The sequence below is a fragment of the Parastagonospora nodorum genome, assembly GCF_000146915.1.
Source record: "Parastagonospora nodorum SN15 chromosome Unknown scaffold_9, whole genome shotgun sequence".
Taxonomy (NCBI): Eukaryota; Fungi; Ascomycota; class Dothideomycetes; order Pleosporales; family Phaeosphaeriaceae; genus Parastagonospora; species Parastagonospora nodorum.
In genome coordinates, this window is record NW_001884557.1 from 1,108,823 (window position 1) to 1,129,778 (window position 20,956).

At 51.7% G+C, this 20,956-nt stretch overlaps 15 protein-coding genes across 15 annotated transcripts; 8 read left to right on the plus strand and 7 right to left on the minus strand.

Moving 5' to 3' along the window:
• Nucleotides 1–19: 19 nt before the first annotated feature.
• SNOG_06574 (hypothetical protein) lies at nt 20–1,150 on the plus strand (the record flags this gene model as incomplete). The annotated part of the gene is made up of 2 exons (XM_001796889.1): nt 20–38; nt 393–1,150. 2 exons carry the CDS (start codon nt 20–22, stop codon nt 1,148–1,150), a joined length of 777 nt encoding a protein of 258 aa, XP_001796941.1.
• Nucleotides 1,151–1,234: 84 nt separating this feature from the next.
• SNOG_06575 (hypothetical protein) lies at nt 1,235–2,786 on the minus strand (the record flags this gene model as incomplete). The annotated part of the gene is given in 5 exon segments (XM_001796890.1): nt 1,235–1,747; nt 1,764–2,106; nt 2,159–2,434; nt 2,503–2,533; nt 2,584–2,786. 5 exon segments carry the CDS (start codon nt 2,784–2,786, stop codon nt 1,407–1,409), a joined length of 1,194 nt encoding a protein of 397 aa, XP_001796942.1. The 3' UTR covers nt 1,235–1,406.
• Nucleotides 2,787–3,682: 896 nt separating this feature from the next.
• SNOG_06576 (hypothetical protein) lies at nt 3,683–4,414 on the minus strand (the record flags this gene model as incomplete). The annotated part of the gene is made up of 4 exons (XM_001796891.1): nt 3,683–3,859; nt 3,892–4,181; nt 4,235–4,322; nt 4,394–4,414. 4 exons carry the CDS (start codon nt 4,412–4,414, stop codon nt 3,683–3,685), a joined length of 576 nt encoding a protein of 191 aa, XP_001796943.1.
• A 579-nt stretch (nt 4,415–4,993) lies between these two features.
• On the plus strand, nt 4,994–5,874 carry SNOG_06577 (hypothetical protein; the record flags this gene model as incomplete). Its single annotated transcript, XM_001796892.1, has 2 exons — nt 4,994–5,707; nt 5,821–5,874. 2 exons carry the CDS (start codon nt 4,994–4,996, stop codon nt 5,872–5,874), a joined length of 768 nt encoding a protein of 255 aa, XP_001796944.1.
• Nucleotides 5,852–6,446, minus strand: SNOG_06578 (hypothetical protein; the record flags this gene model as incomplete). Its single annotated transcript, XM_001796893.1, has 1 exon — nt 5,852–6,446. The coding sequence occupies one exon, from the start codon at nt 6,444–6,446 to the stop codon at nt 5,994–5,996; it is 453 nt and encodes a 150-aa protein (XP_001796945.1). The 3' UTR covers nt 5,852–5,993.
• Nucleotides 6,447–7,420: 974 nt separating this feature from the next.
• SNOG_06579 (hypothetical protein) lies at nt 7,421–8,431 on the minus strand (the record flags this gene model as incomplete). The annotated part of the gene is made up of 2 exons (XM_001796894.1): nt 7,421–7,888; nt 8,084–8,431. The coding sequence occupies 2 exons, from the start codon at nt 8,429–8,431 to the stop codon at nt 7,421–7,423; spliced, it is 816 nt and encodes a 271-aa protein (XP_001796946.1).
• Nucleotides 8,432–8,847: 416 nt separating this feature from the next.
• SNOG_06580 (hypothetical protein) lies at nt 8,848–9,120 on the plus strand (the record flags this gene model as incomplete). The annotated part of the gene is made up of 2 exons (XM_001796895.1): nt 8,848–8,906; nt 9,075–9,120. The coding sequence occupies 2 exons, from the start codon at nt 8,848–8,850 to the stop codon at nt 9,118–9,120; spliced, it is 105 nt and encodes a 34-aa protein (XP_001796947.1).
• A 79-nt stretch (nt 9,121–9,199) lies between these two features.
• Nucleotides 9,200–9,358, plus strand: SNOG_06581 (hypothetical protein; the record flags this gene model as incomplete). The annotated part of the gene is made up of 2 exons (XM_001796896.1): nt 9,200–9,242; nt 9,312–9,358. The coding sequence occupies 2 exons, from the start codon at nt 9,200–9,202 to the stop codon at nt 9,356–9,358; spliced, it is 90 nt and encodes a 29-aa protein (XP_001796948.1).
• A 340-nt stretch (nt 9,359–9,698) lies between these two features.
• On the minus strand, nt 9,699–10,744 carry SNOG_06582 (hypothetical protein; the record flags this gene model as incomplete). Its single annotated transcript, XM_001796897.1, has 2 exons — nt 9,699–10,276; nt 10,642–10,744. The coding sequence occupies 2 exons, from the start codon at nt 10,742–10,744 to the stop codon at nt 9,699–9,701; spliced, it is 681 nt and encodes a 226-aa protein (XP_001796949.1).
• Nucleotides 10,745–11,311: 567 nt separating this feature from the next.
• Nucleotides 11,312–11,976, plus strand: SNOG_06583 (hypothetical protein; the record flags this gene model as incomplete). The annotated part of the gene is made up of 2 exons (XM_001796898.1): nt 11,312–11,541; nt 11,589–11,976. The coding sequence occupies 2 exons, from the start codon at nt 11,312–11,314 to the stop codon at nt 11,974–11,976; spliced, it is 618 nt and encodes a 205-aa protein (XP_001796950.1).
• A 43-nt stretch (nt 11,977–12,019) lies between these two features.
• SNOG_06584 (hypothetical protein) lies at nt 12,020–12,758 on the minus strand (the record flags this gene model as incomplete). Its single annotated transcript, XM_001796899.1, has 2 exons — nt 12,020–12,179; nt 12,228–12,758. One exon carries the CDS (start codon nt 12,756–12,758, stop codon nt 12,426–12,428), a length of 333 nt encoding a protein of 110 aa, XP_001796951.1. The 3' UTR covers nt 12,020–12,179; nt 12,228–12,425.
• Nucleotides 12,759–13,284: 526 nt separating this feature from the next.
• On the minus strand, nt 13,285–13,854 carry SNOG_06585 (hypothetical protein; the record flags this gene model as incomplete). Its single annotated transcript, XM_001796900.1, has 1 exon — nt 13,285–13,854. The coding sequence occupies one exon, from the start codon at nt 13,852–13,854 to the stop codon at nt 13,285–13,287; it is 570 nt and encodes a 189-aa protein (XP_001796952.1).
• Nucleotides 13,855–14,034: 180 nt separating this feature from the next.
• SNOG_06586 (hypothetical protein) lies at nt 14,035–15,194 on the plus strand (the record flags this gene model as incomplete). Its single annotated transcript, XM_001796901.1, has 3 exons — nt 14,035–14,248; nt 14,296–14,471; nt 14,529–15,194. 3 exons carry the CDS (start codon nt 14,035–14,037, stop codon nt 15,192–15,194), a joined length of 1,056 nt encoding a protein of 351 aa, XP_001796953.1.
• Nucleotides 15,195–15,758: 564 nt separating this feature from the next.
• On the plus strand, nt 15,759–16,983 carry SNOG_06587 (hypothetical protein; the record flags this gene model as incomplete). The annotated part of the gene is made up of 3 exons (XM_001796902.1): nt 15,759–15,806; nt 15,861–16,121; nt 16,597–16,983. The coding sequence occupies 3 exons, from the start codon at nt 15,759–15,761 to the stop codon at nt 16,981–16,983; spliced, it is 696 nt and encodes a 231-aa protein (XP_001796954.1).
• A 1,562-nt stretch (nt 16,984–18,545) lies between these two features.
• On the plus strand, nt 18,546–19,996 carry SNOG_06588 (hypothetical protein; the record flags this gene model as incomplete). Its single annotated transcript, XM_001796903.1, has 3 exons — nt 18,546–18,998; nt 19,048–19,690; nt 19,743–19,996. The coding sequence occupies 3 exons, from the start codon at nt 18,546–18,548 to the stop codon at nt 19,994–19,996; spliced, it is 1,350 nt and encodes a 449-aa protein (XP_001796955.1).
• Between the last annotated feature and the right edge of the window lie 960 nt (nt 19,997–20,956).

Genomic DNA, 20,956 nt, shown 5'->3' on the forward strand with positions numbered 1-20,956 from the left:
GTCGGTATATCAAAACGCCATGAGCTGCAAAATGCACAGTGCGGCTTCATTCCGCTCATCTCCATCATCCTTATCAGGCATCTGTCATCCATCGTCAGCCCAAATACAAGTAAGAAGCCTGACTAACTACAAAGAAGTGATGCAGGTCGCCAGAAGACACATTTGAAATAAGAAATTAAATATTGTTGTAAGCAAAATGTATACATTTATATATACACTCGTTTTCTCTCAACATCCCCCTCACATCTTCACTCATCAACATCACTACGCCACACCCACCATGGCACGCACTCAAACAACCCGTACCCCCCCTACTCCATCTCCAAATCCCCTCCCTCTCTTCCCCCTCCCCCCAAACACCCAACCTATCCTCCGCCCCGGTCCCTCAGCAGTCGCATACCACATCCCCGACACCCCTCCAACTCCCTCACACCCGATCCCCAAAACCACAATCTCTCTCCCCCGCCACTCACATTGGACATCCGGCCTGCACTTCCACACCGCTCACACCGAGTACCTGCACCTGCTGCGCGGCGCGATCTGGCTGCATCTCGACGGGTCCGACATGATGCTCAGCGCCGCCGCCGGCGGGGAGATGTACATCGGCACCGGGCAGCGCAAACCCTCCGGCGCAGGATTAGTTATCGAAGTGCCCAAGTATGCGAGACATGAGTGGCGGCGCGCCGAGAATTACTACGGTGTGAGAAGAACGATTGGCGTGCGGTATGTCAAGCCAGCAGATGTGGATGACGAGGTTGTTGTGGAGGAGTGGACGAACCCGGCGGATCTGGGGAAGCCGCTATTCTTTTGGAATTTGAATGGCGTGATTGCGGGGGTTGTGGATGACGAAGTGCTGTCGGGGGCGCAGAGGGTGGTTAAGAAAGTACTGAGAAGCTGGTGGGTTGAGTTGCAGTTGTTTGTGATATTTTGGGAGTTGGATAATTGGCCGGTGTTTGTGGGGTTAGGGGGCGTGTTGGGGGGACAGTCTAGGTTGCAGAAGTTTGCGTATCGGTATGTTGAGAGATCGGTTGAGTATTTCATGACGTTTGTTGTGCTGTTCGCTGCGAAAGTATTGGGCTGGCTAATTGGGATTCGTGCTGTGGAGCAAAGAAGAACGCCGGGCGAGCTCTGGAGGGCGTACAACAGATGATACTAAAGATGAGTCGGTCTCACATTAAAGGAATACTTGGGAAGGGTTAGCAAGCCATACAAATCATTGTGAACTACTGCTGATGTCATGAAAAGGTATCATTTGCTTTTAGCCTACGAGCTTTTTTCCTTCTCTTTGGATCCCAATCCGCCCATTGATGAAGCAAGCGCGCCGACGCCAAAGATCCGAATATAAGACAAGATATCTACACATTGCCCTCTTTCATCTTCCATTAGGTCATTACTGTACGCAACACCTATTTTGCGTTCTCGGGGCGGAGGGAGCGGACGGCCTTTCCGGCACGCCAGATCTCAAGGTCGTCAATCTCCTTGAGCTCCTCGTTGTACTTCTCGCGGTAGTCGGGCTGCGAGTTGTACTCGAGCGAGCGCTTGGTCTCGCTGCCGTTCTCGACGGAGGTGTAGAGGTCGTCAAAGACGGGCTTGAGGGCGTCCTTGAAGCGCTTGCTCCAGTCGATGGCACCACGACGGGCGGTGGTAGAGCAGGCAGCGTACATGTAGTCCATGCCGTGTGCTCCGATCAAGGGGTACAGAGACTGGGTAGCCTCCTCAACGGTCTCGTTGAAAGCCTCAGATGAGGCTGTGGCCACGCTCACGGAGAACCTCGTACTGAGCAAGGAACATGCCGTGGATACCACCCATCAAGCAACCACGCTCACTCGTAGAGGGTCGGAGTAGACCTCCTTCTGGAATGTGGTTTCGTACATGTATCTCGGAGCCAACGGCAACACCGAGGGCAACGGCCTTCTCCTTGGCCTTGCCGGTGACGTCTTGGAAGACGGCAATGGAGGAGTTGATACCACGGCCCTCACGGAAGAGGGAGCGGACAGTACGGCCGGAACCCTTGGGGGCAACGAGGATGACGTCGATGTCGGTGGGGACGTCGACCTTGGTAAGGTCCTTGAAGACGGGGGAGAAACCGTGAGAGAAGTAGAGCGTCTGGGATGGATTAGCGAACGCCGGATTGAACCAAGCTTTTGAATATGCTCACCTTGCCCTTCAGCTGGGGCTTGATCTGAGGCCAGGTCTCGGACTGAGCAGCATCGGAGAGAAGGTTCATGACAACGGTGGACTTGCCAATGGCCTCATCAATGCCGAACAGGTTCTTTCCGGGGACCCAGCCGTCGTCGAGAGCCTCCTTCCAGGACTGGCCGTTCTCTCGTACACCGACAATGACGTTGAGGCCGTTGTCGCGCATGTTGAGACCCTGGCCGTGGCCCTGGGAGCCATAGCCGATGAGGGCAAGGGTGTCGTTCTTGAAGTACTCCTAGCTCAATTGTCAGCTTCATGTTCGTTTACTCCCAATTTTGATGCCATGAGCAGTGACTGACTCACAAGAAGCTTCTCTTGGTCCAATCGGCACGCTCTGTATGCACGTCAGCTTCCACCAATCGACGGAGTCTTCATATTTGAGACCTACCGTAAACAGTCTCCTTGGTGCCGGCAAAGTCAATTGTCTTGACACCACGGGTCTGCTGGAACTGAGAGGTCACAGCCGCCTTGGGGGCAGCGGTGACGCCAGCGCGCACAGCAGAGACGAAGGTGCGCTTCTGGGCTGGAGCAGCAGCCAATTGCCTGGCAGTCTGGCGGAGAGCACGGGAAACGGGTCTTGAAGCCATTGTGAATGTGTGAGGGGGTATCTTGAATGGAGGCAGCTTATGTGGGGGAATCAATCAGCTTTAAAGCATTCGTGTGCTGGGCCTGGAATTTTGGTGGGCACCTGCTTACTGCGAAAATCGGCGGCACTGTCGGAGACGCAACTTTCTCCCCGATGCAATCCCCGCTTTGATTGGCCGAAGACGCACCGCTGCCGGCTGCGGAAGAATGTATAGCTTCGTGTCACAGTCATATATTGCACATCTGTGTGGAGACAAATGATGACATGCGCATTTTATGCTCTATGTCTGGCTGTGCGTGAATCTTTGTGTGTTCAAGGTCCAGTCTTGCAAGCTCCGGCACAACTCCTACCCCACACTTATTTGGCACGGCATCGCAGAACTTTGTTGGCAACCTACAAATGCACTTTGTGTATTTCTAGTCTAGTAGCATCATCCGAGTTAATAGGGTGGCACCCGTCGAGGACATGATCAAGTGAAAGCACTAGCCATCTCGTAGTCGCAAGAACTATCAAGTCTACACAGTATGCAATGCTCGCCGAATCGAGATTATGACTTCCGGAAATGATACAAAAAAACTTGATTATTTGCATGTCTCTACAAAGGCTGGCATTCCGGAGAAATGCTCAAATCGAAATGGCTGGGAAATCTTCAACGTGAGAGACGCGTTCCTTGACGCCATGCTCCATATGCGCCTGGGCTATATGCTCGCTGATGGTAAGATGTGACTCGGCGCTGAGCGTCTCCGCTCTCGCTTGTTCTCCATGCTTGTCTTCATCCGGTCGTAACTTGCTCAACCCGTCCCTCCAAGTGTAGGTCAAAATCGACTCCCCCTAGCAAATACGTGTCGTGCGTGAAGGCACCCTCGGAAGGTGCTCGAAGCGTGTACGGTTCATTGCTCATTTGAGCACGCGATCGAAGGTTTGTCCCTTGACTGTACCGCCGCCCAGTGATGAGCGCACGTTGCGCTTGAAGCCTTCTCGGTTCGCCTTGAGGTCCTCTGCAGCCTCCTTGTTCAACGGATCCGACGCATTTGGTTCGAGGAAGAGAAACTGCATTCTGTCAGTGCCTGCCCGCTGTTTATAGGCTATCCTTGAGGATTACGCACCTGTAGGCCAACAACCACCGCGTTCAAGTTCAGGACGGGCTTCCAGTCTTCTCGTAGAATGTTCAGGCAGACGTTGCCCTCTAGATCGATGTTTGGGTGGTAGATCTTTTGCGTACACTTGACTTTCGGAGGGTCGTGTGGGAAGTTCTGGTTGATCTTGAAGTCGAAGTCAAATCGACCGCCCTTATACATGCCCTCGTCCGGATCGATTGTGAGCTTGAAGTTGAGGATATCGTCAGGGTTGGGGAAGTGCGTCTGCATCGTCGTGCCGAGAGACAGTTCTTCAAGATCTGTATCGGATTAGCTAATCGTCGTGAGGGCTGGGTGGAACGGTGCGTCGTACCCTTCTGTGCGCGGAGCTGAGCTGGAGTGACCTTCTTCTTTTTGCTTGTCGCGGCAGCAGCAGCCTCATCTTGCTGCTGTTGCTTCTTCTGTAAGTTTTGTCAGCATGTCCTTTTTTCCACGCGACTTGCTTCAGTCTGCACTTTGAATGGCAGCGTACCATAGACCATATTTTCATCATCTTGGCGGTATTTTATGTGCGGATTAGGCTTCTTGCCCAAGGGTCTCGACTTCGACTTCGCGCGTGGTTGAGGAGCGCTGATGCGGTCGTTTTGGCGCAGTAGGAGATCGTGGGGGCGAGTTCGAGGGGCACTGTAGGTGGAGGCGTAGCGGGAGTTCAGGAGGAACGCGCGAATTGAGAGAAAGGAAGCGTAAGAATCAGGAATGCCAACGAGAAGAAGAGAGAGGAAATGTTATACGTGAAGGTGATAGCAGCTCGTGCAGGCACCAACGCTGTCATCGGGCTGCTGGCCTACGTGGGGTCTAGGCCGAGGTTTCTCCGTGCGCCACTATTGACGTAACCTACATAGGTTAGCTCGCATCTCATCTTCTAACAAGTGAAAGCATAGACGAGATCATGATATTGTAGTAAAGGGCAGTAATTTCTCACTATTCTATGTCCCTACCTGAAGCCCTACGCACCACACCACTGCTGGCCCAAAACCACACAAGAAGTGCGACATAGCAGACCACTCAAGTCAGATTCATACACAGACTCGGGACCATCTTCATCAAAGAAACTGGGTTCCATCTCTACACAATGTCCAACCCACCTCGCGATGCCCTCCACTTCCCCCAATCAGATGTCCAACACATCAACCCATACCTCCCACCACAATCCACCAGATCTCATTCAACAAGCCCATCATCACCACCAAAACCCTACGTAACCCTCACCTTCGCCAACTCCCTCGACTCCTCCCTCTCCCTCTCCCCCGGCATCCAAACCGCCCTCTCCGGTCCCCAATCAAAAGCCATGACGCACTATCTGCGCTCTCGCCACGACGCCATCTTAATCGGTTGCGGCACAGCAATCGCCGACGACCCATCACTGAACTGTCGAATCGACGGTGTTGGCGGGTACGGTGGCGCAGGACTCGAGGGACAGCCTCGGCCTGTTGTTGTGGATCCGAATGGGCGCTGGGACGTTAGCGATGCGAGTAAAGTCGTGAAATTGGCGAGGGAGGGGAGGGGAAAGGGGGTTTGGGTTGTTAGTGCGAAGGGGAGCATTAGTGAAGAAAAGAAGGTGGTGGTTGAGAGCGTTGGGGGGGAGGCGTTTGAGCTTGAGGTTGTGGAGGGGAAGATGGATTGGAAAAAGATTTTGAATGTCCTTGCGAAAGAAGGGATTAGGAGTGTTATGATCGAGGGTGGAGGCGCGGTTATCAATGGTCTATTATCGAAGGAGAATATGGGGCTTGTGGACTCGGTTATTGTCACTATTGCTCCGGTGTGGTTGGGGAAGGGGGGAGTACAGGTGTGTCCTGATGCTAGAGTGGATGATGGAAAAAGGGTGCCTGTGAGTAGACTGAGGGATGTCAACGTGGGTACCGCTGGGTGAAGATGTTGTACTTTGTGGACGTTCGATAGATGCACAAGCAGCGGCATTGGAATCGAGCTCTAGGTGATACTGAACACATATAGACTGAGAGAAGATTACGCATATGGACAAAAAACAATGGTCGCCGTCCTATCATCACATGGCATCCCTCAAAGCCTCCAGAATCTCTTTTCTCCAATGTATCTGTATCCCCGCATGCGACTCATCTTCCATCCTCAACCGCGCCCTCCCACCTAACCTCGCCGCAATCTGCACTCCATGCAATGGTGCGCACAAAAACATCCTTCTTCCCATACCACAACTGCACCTCCAAATCGTCCCTCAAATCCTTTACCTCAAACCCAAAAGGCTTGCTACTCTTCTTCCCGTCATCCCACACGCCCTCATACCCCTGCGCAAAAGCCTGAGAATTCGACCGGACAACCAACCGCATGAGATCCACGTCGTCAAAGATATCGCGATCTTTCTCAGGTGCGGTTCGTGATTCTTTCAGCAGCATTTCGAGGCGCTCTTCCTCGCTGAGATCAAGACGGCCAATTGCCATTGTGCGCCAAAACATGCGGCCCGCCCAGTACGGCGCGAAGCGGATACCGTAGGGCCAGCCGAGACGGTGAGCTATATCCGCGCCTTGCATACCTATGTCTGGCGGGCCCATGGCGCAGACGAGAGACACGGCTTTGAGTTTCGCAGGTGGGAGGGCGTACGCACATGCAAGTGCTGAAGCACCGCCGCCCGAAACCGCCTTCTGAATGTAAGCTCAAGCCTCTTCGTTACGACACGAGGAGTGCAATTACCAAGACCGAATACGCCTCCAATCCCAAATGCTCAGTCAGCCGTTCCACATCTTTTGGCCAGTCCAACAACGTACTCCCCGGATGTGGCGAACTCCATCCGTGTCCCGGTCGATCAATTGCGATCACGCGGAGACCCAGTTGTTTGCCTAGATCATGGTGCTGAGCGGCTTCGATGCGCGAGCCTGGGAAACCATGTTGATAGAGGATGGGTTTGCCTGTTGGAGAACCGTATTGAGCGTAGCCGAGTTTGCGGCCATCGGGGAGTGTCATGGTGGCTGAAGTGTCATTGTCGAGACGGTAGTGACATGGTTGGTTAGTCGGAGGTGGTGTAGCGTGGATGGGCGTGCTGGAAGATCCGAAGAGCCATGCTCTGATTGTCGTTAATAGAGACATGCTAGCGAAGACCATGCAAGTGATTATTGCTTGAACGAATCCTTACGGCAAGTGACTTGGGTGGAACTGCCAGGCGTGAACGTGTGGGAATATTGTGGTCGCTTGGGTCAATATTTATTCGTAGTGTATGATGGTCAGCGTCGTTCATATTGCTGCCTAATTTCCTTGTCATACAAGCCGCCAGAATGATCATGTTTTTCTGTTCCCAAGAACATGACGAGAGCGTTTGAGCGCGTGACGGGTAGATGCGAAGTTTCTTCGGACAGCGACGGGTGAGATTAGGTGTGTCGGAAAAGCTGAGCGCCGTCACCCCGTCTCACTTTACACTCGCCCGGGGCAGTCTATGTCTCGTATTGCGCGCGACCAAGGGTTATTACGTGGTGTTGTCTGATGACGAGAAGTTTCTGTGTTGCCCAGCCTTCCACAAGCCTACAACCCGTCCTTAGACAATACGGAAAGCTTCAGACTGTCCACTGTAGCATTCTCCAACGAATCTCCAGTGGCCATCTTGAGGCCTAAGAGCGAAAGGCACCTCCGCACCGTAGAAGTACACTATGATATCGCCTTCTTCGAGTATTTCTGGTCCTATGCCTAGGTAATTCTCCTTTAACCTGAAAACCACCTGATTCGATGTGTTTTTATGCATAGCACCACAAAAAGCTCGAGCACCCCAATACAGAAGCGGGGAATCGAAGTCGTATATCAACTCGTCCGCATGTTCTTCCATAAAAGTATGATAGTGCTCCTCCCATTCGCCGAAAGCCGTATTTCTAAAAGTGTCTGATTCTCCAAACGTTTCCAAAAGGCAATGTAGACCGTATATCGTGGAAAGTGCGCTGATTATGTCTTGGTAGTCTTGAAACGGTACCGAAGAGCGCCCATCATCGCTGTCTACGTTTTGCCATAGTATCTGATGTACAGAATCAATGATGAATCCATCAATGCAGAGGTATGTGCAAATTCCTGTCGTCTCTTTTCGTATACAGGGCTCTTTTGGAGATTCGAAACTAGGTATGGAAGTGCGAATTTGCCCAGTAAACCACTATTTGTTCCATTGCGGGACCCATGACGGCCAATCTGTGTGCATATCAGGCACGTGTCTTACCCGTGAAAGAAAGCTCAGATCTTTTCCTTCAATAAGTATCTTTTCTGCAACTTGCTGGAAACATGCCTTGTCAGACAACGAGTAATCAGGCACGACAAACGTTACCCCGCCAGTGTGAATTGATTCAACGGTTTGCAGCCCTAATAGGCCATATACGCGGTCCTTAACGTTGGTGAATTCCTGGTGACGAGAATAGCCAAGGAGTGCGCTGAAGGGGACCATGAAATCGATGTTCTGCTGCGTTTTGCGTATGGCACTAATGAGGAGACCGCGGTTGAGTACGGGGCGATTGAGCATTGGCTCGTAGTATTCGATAGAACCAGCTTCAATCAAGGCTGCAGCGAACATGTCAAAAGAACATCGTGCATGCCCCCAATGGATGATAGCTGTGTGCGCCAACGCTACCTCTTGAAGTATCCTGAAGGATTTCGAAAGTCAGCCAAGGATCAGAACGATTGCCGACATGAAGATATAGGTGTCTTACTGCGCATTGCATTAGTGGAGCGAACAGGATACAAGTCGGTTTAACTCCACTACATCGGCATAAATTTGTTTAAAGAGAAGTGTACTGGGCATGTTTGAAACCAGAGGATGCGTGTCTAAGCCATTTAGACATTTTCGACGAGGAAGTTGCTTACCCAGCCTCGACCGAACCAATCACATGCGCACATGCTTATGAGTCCGGCGATGTCACCTTTATTTGGGTCGAAGAGCACTTGCTCTCCTTCAAATGTCTGGACCTGTGACTCGTGCCAGTAGTAGTCATGACGTTCCGCTCCGTCTTCAAGAAATTTGCAAATGCCTCCCAAAACGCCCTGTACATGTGAGTCTTCCTCGTGACCCAACCACACCAACACACTGGCAGCACCGCGGTAGATTTCACCCATCATATTTACTTGCGAGCTTCTTTCAATGTCGTTTGCTTGATCGATGCAAACAGCGTCAGCCCACAACACACGTGCTGATTGAGCAGAGCGAAAACGTTGCAAAGCGGTAAAGAGACTCTCTGTAATGGCGAGTTTCCGACTGTCCAGTGAGATGTATTGTGGTTTGGCTGAACTGCCCCAAGCATAAGAAACTGCCTCGTATGTACATCCGCAGTTATCCAAGTTGGTAATGGCCAAAGAGTCATATAAAGGCTCGCCAGGAAGCCCCGGCTGTAAGTGTAGGAGGCGAGTGTTGTGATGGTCTGGTAAGGGCTTGTATGTGTATACACTGTTGTCGCCAGGCTCATACGTTGACATGTCGAATAGGAATATTGTGGAAGCCCTTTGAGCGAGTTCCAGAATGACGATTGATCGATGGTTCCGATACAGTCCGCACTGAAATGAGATGAGGTTGCCAGATGATTGCAGAGACGATTGATCGCGTCTTAGGCGGCACCTGGACAAGGCTGAGGCACAACCTCGCTTGGCATGCCCAATCAGCGTCTTCAACTACAGAAGCCGATGCTCGCGCTGTCCCTCTGTAGTGTAAAAGACCGCATACAATGAGATTTATGATATTTTGACTTGATCCACGTCCAAGCCAAATCTGGCGGCATAACTGGTACATCGTTTCCTTGCGCAATAGCAACACGAGTAGCGAGGTTTGTCACCATGCGGCCTCGAGACGACTAAAAGAGCGCTCCAGCGTTCATCATCACCTCCTCCTTACGCCTTCGCATCTCCAATCTCTTTTCTCTTTGCGCCAGATACACTTCGCGTGCCTGCCTTTGCTCCAATTTCTTGGCCTCGTGTTCAGCCTTGCGTTTCTCGTACTCTTGCAATTTCGTTTTGTCCGACTTCATCTTAGCCTTGATTTGTCTGTGTTCTGTGGTGGTCAAGTGCCACGGTTTCGACAAGATCTCTCGCTTGTATGCAGCAGTCTCGGCCCAAGCCTGCGCTTCTTCGTCTGTTGTGGTGACTACCCAGATCCTTTTGAGGTCCAATTGTTTGATGCCTCGAAATTCGGATATCGTGCCCTTTGCTTTTACAACTGTCCCGATCTCTAAGCTCTGGCTGTCCACCATAACTTCGAAGACACCAAGTTGGCTAATGACGTTCACGTTCTCGAGCGTGGTTCTTGACGAAGAACTCAACGCGTTTCGTTCAGCGGACTGCTCTCTCACAATCTTGAGCTCAATATTTGAGCCACTTCCATCGTCAATCGTGAGAACGGTGTACTTGAGGTTGATGTCATCAATGGCTACGACTACGCCGACGAGACGAACATAACGAATAGGGTGGTTGAGATGGAAATAAAGATGCTGCTCTGCATACCATTAGTCACACGAGGATGGTATACTGAGCAGTGACCACTACCTGGGAATTCCGGCTGACGACACAAAGCCTGGACGTCAGCGGCAGTAAGCTTTACCCAGGCATCGTATGTCGGCGACGCGCGGAAGCAGTATGCCGGATATATTCTATATGGACGTACGGGCGGCAGCGTTGACATATCATATTGCGTTGGTGATGACTGAGGTGAGATGAAAGCGGAGTAGACGCGACACGCGAAAGTAGCACTCACGCCTACTCACGTGATGATGACGCTTGGGCTTCCAGATGTCCTCGCACCCCACTTCGTGTAAGTCGGGATGATCGGCTCACATGCATGCACCACATCCATCACACCACGCGATAGCTTCGCATATCCGACTGAGCCGCCTTCAAGGCTCATGCATGCTGTATTGCAGGGAGCGAATCAAGGCCTTCGCCCTGTCTATACTCGATCGCCTCGTTTCACCGTTCCGCTGCCAACAAATGCCTCGGTGGAGAGCAAACTCTGTGGCCGGGTTTTCCCTGGTCCTTGCACTTACAGCACATCTTAACACCGACAATATGCCATCATTTGTTGGGCTGCAGCCTGTGAGAAGACAGCAGAATACATCGATTTACGCATTTAGTCTAGACTCATGCGAGCGTAGAGCCCAAAGATCGCCCGCTCACCGGCACAACCTAGAGCTGTCCGAGACGGGCTAGACCGACATGCAGCCAGCTTGAGAGCTTGCCAGCTTCCCGCAAGCTGCCATGTAGCTCTGACCAAGGTCATAAGAGCTGGCGCCCGCCGAAGAACCGGATGACCTTGGTCATCTCTTCCTACGTCGAGTCTGCGGGCTAGAGGGATTCTTCGGCGGCGCAATACTAACCAAATCACACAGGTATCTCGAGTTTGCTGTTGGCTCTTCGGCTTCACTTGAGTCTTATTCTCAGCTGATCTTTGTCATCTTTGCCCAAAGTTGACAAAATGCGACGATTTGCGCTCGGTAGCCTTTTGGCAGTCCTGTTACCAGTATTTACTGGTGCGGAACCGATAGCGAAGCCTGAAGCTGTACCGCAACAGCTTACAAACAATGCGCCCTTCAGTGGAGCTGTGTACATTGTAAGCCCAGATGGCGGACAGGTCGTGGCGCAGGGAACCAACATGTGCCCTGCTTCGGCGTCTGTGAGCTGTGCAAACGTCAATCAGCCGAGTTGGTACGTTGTAAAATTCAACGCTGCGCAAAAACTTCTAATCGAAACAGGTGCTGTCCCTCAAACTATGTGTGCGCTTCTCCCGCAAATTCGAACGGTTTGATCGGCTGCTGTCCGAGTGGAAACACTTGCGGAGGGTCTGTCAACGTCGCGTCAATCACAACCGTCACCGTGTACCCGCAACAACAGACTGCGATTGTATACGCAAACCCAGCTCCTCACACGACTGTATATAACCAACCCCCGAATCAAGCACAGGGCGGCTTCTGCGCAACGATAACGATGGATGGGCCAGGTCTACCAAGAACAGCACAAGGAGAATGCGGAACAATTTTGCTTGTATCAGGAGCTCCAGGCTTGAAGGTGCTCGGCATCGGCGCGACCATGGTGGCGATCATGCTACATGTGGCGTTCGGAAGAATGTTCAGCAGGTTATGATATCAAGAGTTGATGATCACGCAGAAGGAAGAGCCACGGCCTTATATTTAATGCGCTTACGAATTCATGAGTATATGTAGCACATGATGCTCAAGAGAACCCAATCGATTTTTCTACTGGTTACCTTTCTCGGCATCCTCCTTGTCACTCTTGGGCACACTGACTATTTTCGGTACAGTCACGGCGTTCAGGTGTCGGAAAGCCTATCACGGTCAGCAACAGCCCAATTGGCATACACAATAAGTACTCACTTGTGCAATCGTGCCAGTCGGCAGTTCTCCATTCCACTTGTCCTCGACCTTACTAATCTTGCCCTGATCATCCAAATGGATCGAAACCAAGCTCTGAATCGTCTGCTCCTTGCCGATAACCCTTGATAACATACTTTGTCCTCAAAGTCCCATCAAAATCGGGTTTCCAGAATCCCTTGAACCTGGTGGTTCAAGCGGTCAATTTCTGAGAAGGGCTTGTTGCAGCCCATACCACTGTGCAGAGTACTGCTCGCGCCCCTTGGCACTCGTAAGAGGATCATTGAATGTAGCATCATCCCGCCAAAGCGCAAGTTTCTGCAACGACGGCTTGCCCGCGAACAAATCCAGCACCGACCCGACAATGGTCTCTTGCTGCTCCGACAACTTAATCCCCGGCGCCGTCGTGACGTGTTTCGTGTCGAGATTCAGATCCTGGGATGTCGACATTCTTGCTGTTTGTATTCTGGAAACAACTGGTTTTCTGAGTGTTCGGAGAGTAGTATTGCAAGCGTTGAGAGTAAAGGGACGCATGGTAAGAAACGAACAGTGAGATTGGGGTTATACGTGAGATTTGCTGTGCCGTGTGTGCTGGTTTCTATCCAATTGTGTTTTTGCCTGGCGCGTCATACATACTTCACATTGCGCGTGTTGGAGCGCTTTCGGTGATCGGGTAAGTCATGACGTCGTTGCGCGTGTTGGGTTGCGGACGGGGATCTGGACCGTTTTCGACCGTTTTTGCGGGGCTGGACGGTGGATGGAGGAAGAATGGACTGATGATGGGATTGTTGGTATGCGAACTATTGTGTGGTTGAATTGTCGATGTCTTTGATGTAGTGTAGAGCAGAGCTGTCCCGCCACTTCGCAAGCTCGTTCCGCGGGGACTCTACCACAGTACTACATTCGCAACCTCAATACTCAACAGCAATTCGTGTTATAGGTCGCCATGGAGGAACAATTTCCTTGCTAAAATTGTTCAAGCTCCTTCTAATTCCGCTTTGTGCAAATACATGTCTTGGGGCCCTGTCCTTCTCATGACGTTCAGCTTGAAGTTTTATTGTCATTGCTCGTGTCCAGCCGTCGCAATGTGCAAAATGCGCTCCTCCAGTCCCGGCACATGTATGCATTCAATGCCATATTGCTCCAACTTCTTCCTTCCTTCGTTCTCGCCCACGAACTTCTCGGGCTCTTGCACACCAAGATACACCCTCTTGATCGTTCTGTCGCCATTCAGCGAAGTCGTCCTTATGATTCGGTCGACGCATGGCAGGTTTCCGCTCAGTCGCAAGTTGCAGGGCTCCATGGTTGTGTATATGACCGTGTTTGGTGGTAATGCCTCGCCTACTCGTTCTTCTGGCAAGTCATGTGCCTGAGCATATTTGAGCAGACAGCATTGTTCAGCATGCGTGTTGCCTTCGCATTCCAGTGTGTAGCCACGTGATAGGATAGCTCCCGTATCAGCATCAACGAGCAACGCGCCAACACGGAAGTTTGATGGCTTTGGTGGTGATTCTTGAGCCTGATCTAACGCTAGTAGCATATATTGGAGGTGATTGTTGGGGTCCGGCTTTTCTGCAGGCGGAACGGGACCGTCGAACATGGGTGGGGGTCCTGGCCAGTTTTGCGACATGGTGATAGAGAATATGCCGTGTAAGAGTGCGTTGAGCCTCGTTGGGGAAAGTGCAGGTGAGGGTGAGTGGGTACGTCATAGCTCCGCCTTATGTCCGAGCTGATTTACGCGACGCGTTCCTGACTTGAGCGCAACTTACTGCGCCAACTTCAACACTCAATCACCACACACGACAGAATTATGGCGCGAACCAGTCGAGCAAATCGAAGGGAGCGTGAGGAAGAAGAGGAAATTCATGAGGAGCCATTCGTCAACGATGACGAAGAGGACGACATCGGTGAAGAAGAAGGACCACCATCTATCGACCCATATGAGGAGCTTGGCTTGGAGACTGAGGCAACAGCCGACGACGTGAAGAAGGCATACCGAAAGCTCGCGCTCATACACCATCCTGGTATGCTCATTGATTGAACAAGAGGCTGCAGTATTAACTTGACACAGACAAGGCTGCCCCAGCCGATAAAGATGCCGCCAACAAGAAGTTCCAGGAGATCGCCTTCGCATACGCTGTTCTCTCTGACGATCGCCGACGCAAGCGATACGACCTCACTGGCAGCACTGCAGAGACGCTCGAGGATGATGGCGATTTCAACTGGCTGAACATTCTACCGCGAGCAGTTCGACCAAGTGGTCACCGGAGGAGTCTATCGACAAGCTGAAAAAATGATTACAAGGGCAGTGAAGAAGAGCGCAGAGATCTGATCAAGGCGTACAAGAAATGCAAGGGAAACTTGAACCGCATGTACGAGCTCGTCATGCTGTCCGACATACTGGAGGACGATGATCGCTTCCGACAGATCTTGGACGAAGAGATCGCCAATGGAAACATTGATGCACTTCCAGCGTATGAACGAGAGACCGATGAAACTCGGCAGACGGCCAAGGACGCGGAGAAGAAGAGGCGCGAAGACTACGACAAGCGTGAGGCCAGCAAGAACGAGCCTCAGACTGTGAAGGGCAAGGCCAACGGTAAAGCCAAGCCGAAAAGCAAGAAGGGCGGTGCAGACGACATGGCAGGTCTCGCAGCTCTCATTCAGCAACGTCAAAAGGCCAGGGCGGGCAACTTCTTTGATGCTCTTGAAGACAAGTATGCGCCCAAGTCGCGCGGTAGCAAGCGATCCACACCCATGGATGAGCCACCGGAGGAGCTGTTCGAGGCCAACCGTGCGAAGAAGCCTAAGCGGGGCGCTCGAACCAAGAAGGTCAAGGAAGAAGATGAGGACGATGACATGGAGATGGGTGAAGAGGACATTGGCGAGTCTGAAGAGGAGGAGGCACCGCGAAAGTCAAAGGCTCGAGGCAAGGCAAAGGGTCGAGGTCGCGCAAGTGCAAAGGCCTGAGATGGTTACGACAACGGCGCTTCGGATACTGGATACCACGCGGGCAAAAGCACGGCGCACGGCGTTTACGGAAGATTGACTGGAAGTAACACATATCACGGCGCTCATAGTCTCGAGGACGGAGCAAGTAACATTTTGGGTATATGAAACTCTACCTGGGGACTTCTGGACACTGCGATTTCACCCGAAACGGTTTCAATGAGCCGAACATTTTGCATACTCAAAATCTCTTTGATGCCCCTTCGTGATTCTTCTTGCTCTTGTCCTGACGTCAGTCTCATCATGTGCCCTGAGTCTCACCATGGATGGAGTGTACTGTAGGCACGACAAGTTGGGTTTTTTCACTTGCTCCAGTCCTGTGTATAATGAGCGTTTCTCTCACCTCTAAATCGCGACCCGCACGTGATGACGCGCTAAGACTTTCACCCAACCCTCAAATAACGCAACACCTTCAACAGTTCCCTCTCTATCTCTCTACCCGAGTGTTTGGCTACGGCTCTTCTTGGATTTCCTCAACCACGATCCACACCACACACGAGTTACGAATCAATCCTATCAACGAAGATGGACTCCATGTACATGAGAAGCCCAACTACCCCGACAGCGCGGAAGGTGAGAAGATACAGACATCTGTCCAGCCGTGTTCGGGTGCTAACGTTGATGTAGGTACCCGCAACGCCGACGCCTTCCAAAGCGCGTGCAACCACAAGCAGTCAGAAGCGCAAGACGAAGGCGCAATCTGAGTCCTCTCCGACCCCGGGACAGAAGCGCAAGATGAAGAATGAAGTGGGTCAAGAAATGAACCAATATCTGAAGATACTGACAAACTGGAAGGTATCACCAAAGAATGCTACACCAAAGGGCAAGGGCGCTGGAGCTCGCAGCCAGCCTGGCAAGAAACAGAAGGTGGCCTACAAGGAGAACGAAGTAAGCAGAAGCTGCGCTGGGTCTTACTTGTCATCATGTCAACAAGTAAACCAAACAAATCATTTGCTCTACACATCCGCTACTGTTCTTCACTCAACTTCATTCTAATATAAGCCAGACGGGTGGCCAGCAGTTTTCACCGATCCATAACGACCCTCGACTGAGCCTACCCACACCGTATACTACGCCGAACATTCCGTCTCTATCATACTCCGGTTTCCCACAACAACAGCAACAACAGTACATGGCTTTTTCACCTAGATCTAACGGCCCTAATGGCTTTAATGGTCACTATGGCTCTCTCAACACCCCGGACTCCGTAAACCTCCCTCAAATGGCCAGCAGCCCGCAAATCAAAACAACAGCAACTGCTCAACCTCCTCTGTCAGCTGAGCAACTCGACAAACCAGACCTTCCCGCCTTCCAAATCGTCGTTAACTTCATGTTCACCCAAAACTCTAGCTTTCTGCCCCAGAGCAAAGAAGCCGACGTCGTCAAAAGCTGCGACCTCGACACATACGCATACGTTCTCTGGGACTGGTGTCTGAGAAACAAGAACGGGCAGCTGCATGCATACGCCAACCGGTACGGCGCTATGATTGCCGAGCACAAACTTCGAATTCTGGCGTGCCTGAATTTGCTGCCTAGCTGGTTCTTCCTTCGCTCCCAAATTTTAACTTGGCTGCAGAACCAGGGCTGGACCATTGATGACTCTGACATGCATGCTCAGGCCGCAGATGTGACACCGCATATTCAGGAGATCATTTCGAGGCAGCATCGGAGCGCGATACTTGCCCAACAGAACCAGAGAAACCAACAGAGTCAGGAGGCTCAGGAGGCTCAGCAGGGTATGGGAAACTAAGGCTATGGATGAGCCCGAGATGAGCGAGACCGACAGGGTGATTAGAATCAAGATTGGATACGGCAGCATGGCGCGGTGGGACGATTCTGGGAGTGTAGCGTTGACTCTTCTCATTTTGAAGGGCACGAAGAGACGACACACGATCATAGGCTGCACAGGCGCTCGACATGGACGCGGTTTATTAATCACCGTACGAATCACTTAATCGATAATTGGCATGTTGCCATTTGCAAAGGAAAAGAGCATTACAGGAACTGTGGCTAGCGGGAGAGCTTAACAAAAGTAGCCCTTCGTAAATAGAACGTAGTCTACGAGGGCCTTGGTCACACTTTCACATCGATCAAATTGATTCAAACAAGAATCTTCACTACTGTAGCGTGCTAACCATTCCAGCGAGTTGGCAACAGCGTGGATGATGAAGACGGTTCAAAGACCCAGAGTACACTGCGTATTTACACCTGGATTCACTCCTAGTGTATACAGGATACTCGAACACCTTTCGCAAGTCCAAGGAGGCCACTACCGCTCTTCACTATCGCCATCTTGTTAGAGTGCCGCATCACTTGAGCTCTCCGTGCAATCCATCTGGGGCTTCTGTCCACACCGGTCATGGCCCAAAAGAGCACGACACTTCGCGGGCTAGACCATCTGGAGGTGCGCAAGGTTTCGTATTTTTGACAGAGTCTATTCCAGTCCCAATGTGGTGACAACAGATGGTAATGCAGGCCGGTTCGAGACTCGACTTGTATAAACACTGCTGTATTGTTCGAACTCTATACTTGTTCATTATATTGAGCTGACGCGAAATCAAGCAATATCGTATTCTGGGTCAGGTGGCTACATTTGGTACGGTATCAGCCGCCCTCCGGACTCGTGCTCGGTCAGTGTAGCCTGTATAGCTTTACAGTCCTTTGAGCACATCACTGCAGTCTGGACTGTCTACATGTATACAGGCTTGTATGGCGAGATGTTAAAAACACGGTATACAGGAAATCGTACGGTACTGGTGGCCGGGCAGAGACCTCAACTCATGTGTGGACAAACGGAAGGTTGGAGCACGTGGTCACGTTCAAGTCAAAGAGCAATGGTCAACAGCACGTCAGACAACATGTGTTTACTGTCTCGCAGCACGCTTAGAATATAGGTTCACTTTGAAGCTGCCGGCGGGGCAAAATTCGCGGTGTCGCGTTGACGTGTTGTTGTTTTGATCTCGTCGCGTGGCCAAGTCGCCTTCACAACGAGTCTGCATACTTTGCTCTCTCACCTCCGCTTGCAATTTGGCGCGCGTCCCTGATCTCTTGGCCCGCACTCACCTTTTCAACTGTCTCTCTTTCTTTCTCACACTACACTCAACTTCTGCGACAGCCAATTCTCTTCGCACCAGCGACTATCGCAACAGCTATCTGTAGCTCGACCGTGTCCGCTAAGCACCACTCATGTAAGCTCATCCCCATCAGACTCACCAATCTCTTGATTAACACTCATTAGCCCCGCCTTTTGGGCTCACCTTTTGGCGATAACTTGTTGTAACGCTTTTGCTACTACAACCTGAACCAGTCATCATGCCTGGAAAGCGCAAGCAAGAGGACGTCGCGGGCATCAGCTCAGTCGCTCCCTCACCTCCAAAGAGAACTAGACCCACCCCGTCAGCTTCAAAGAGACGTGCGACCGACGAGATCCCTAGTGACTCGTCTGAGCCGTCACCCGCAAAGAGGGTCAAGCGCAACACTCACCCAGAGCCCAGGGCTACCTCAAGCTCAGTGCGCCGACCAGCCGCCGTAAGGCGTGGAGCAAAGAAGCCTACCAGCAGAGTGGTCTCGAAGTCTCGCCTCATGCCCTGCCTTGAGCGTAAGTCTGCAAAGATCGGCCATAAAGATGAGAGCCTTCTGCGCATGCTCTGTGACGACACAGAGTCTGGTGGTCAGAAAGAGCTACACTTCCGCAACATGCTCCACAGCAGCATCGACTGGAGTGATGCTAGTCACATCAACAAGATCAACAACTGGCGCAACCAAGTAAGCTCTCTCACTTAACTGTTCACTCACCCGCTAACACGTATCTAAGATCTACGGTCGCGCTGGCTTGAAGTCCAAGGCAGTCAGCATGTGGTTGCCCGACGAAGAGGTGTGGTTCGAGTTGTACTTCAACTTGTCCATCGCCGAGTCGCGTATCCGTGGCATTCTTGTCCCCAAGACACTCCAGGTGCTTGCTGCCTTCAACAAGACCTTTGTCGGGAAGATTCTCCAGGACAGCCATGGTAATGACGTTGGACCTCGCGCGGCACGCCAGTCCAATGCCTTCGCATCCAAGTTCAACCGCATGTGCCCGCATCTGAGGGCCCGCCTTCACCAGTGTGTCTTTGGCAAGTCTGGCGACACCTTCGTGCCTGAGATCACCCTCGACATGGTCCTGTCGTACAAGGACATGAAGATCAACATGGAATACAAGGGTATTACCAAGGAGTCGAAGTACAACGAAGACCTCCAGGAGTGGCTGCATCTGTTCTCCCACCTGCCGACCGTCAACGACTTCCCTGAATCATCTGTTGACAACCTTCCTGGCTTATATGTCGAGAACCTTCCTGACTCTTCCGCCGAGGACGATGCTGCAGCTGTGCTCATAAGCATGGCAACCCAGTCCGCTAACATTCAGCCATCCTTCAACGGCCAATCGTCTTTCAACAGCCAGCAGTCTTTCAACAGCGGAGGTAAGAATTTTTCCACCACAACATTGAACATCACTGACACTGTGACTTAAAGGTTTCTACGGCATGCAGTACACCACACCGCCTCAAGTCTTGTATGGCACGGACTCATCCCCTACTCCTGAGCTCTTCCGCACTTCGTTCGCGTCGTCGCAGAAGACTGACGGTCCTCTGACTCCTGCTCGCACCCTCTCGTTCTCCGACGACGACGACGACAGCAAGGTAGTCAGCCCAGGCTTCTGCGCCCCTCGCTCCGACACACCTGTCGCTGAGCTTGACATCGCTTCGCTCATCGCATCGCCCGACTAGGAGTCTGCTCCTCAGTCTCTAAGTTTCGCTTCTCCGCTCCGCCCCGCTTCTTCCGAAGCTTCGATCACGCCTTCTTTGTCTTGATAAGAACAGTATGATTGTGTTGGATTGACACGCTGAAAATCCCGCGTTATACTGTATCGATCCCGCTTTGCTTCTACTACCGTTCTCGACGACCTGTTTACCTTTTGTACTTGCGGATCTTCCTGGCGCGATGCCATGACCTGTTTGCTATTCTACGGCGAACCCACAAGAGCTTGGAGGTATGAACCTTCTCGATGCTCCTTCACACTATACGTTGTTTGTTTTCGACGATTCTCTTCTTCTTGTCTTCTCCCATCGACTCCCCGACCCTTCTCCTGGTTCGAGGACCCCACTGGTCGAGACCCGCAAGGGACTTCCGGTGAGGACCTCGCCGGGTGGAGGCAAGGGTAGAGCTAGATATTGACATCTCATTGTTTGGTTATTGTCTCGTTCCCGGAAGGGACTAAAAGTTTTGCTGGAAAGTTTTGCTGTATACTGCGGTCCGTCACGAGGAGATATGAGCTTGCTGTCGAGTTAGTTGGTGATACCTGGATACTTCCTCAATGGCATTTGATGAAACTCAATGACCTTCAGTATGACCTCGTGCTGCTATTTGTGACCTCGACGCGTGCTGTGATGATTGCTCTGACGCAGTACTTATATGAGCGCCTTTGCCGGGCAATCTGGAATTTCGTACTAATCATCGATCATCAGCTATAAATATCGCGCTTCTTGATGTTTCTATAGAGTTTGTGATTGCTCCCGAGCTGTGTGGGGCAATTTCTCTTCCAGCCCTTTCTTTCACGCCGACCGGTATCAAGCCTTGGCGCCCACAATCGGCCTTTATAAAAACCCTCTCCGCCGCAAACCCTTTTCTATAATAAGAAACTTCTACCTCAACTCAACTCAGCTCCCACCTTCCACAGCTTCCACAGC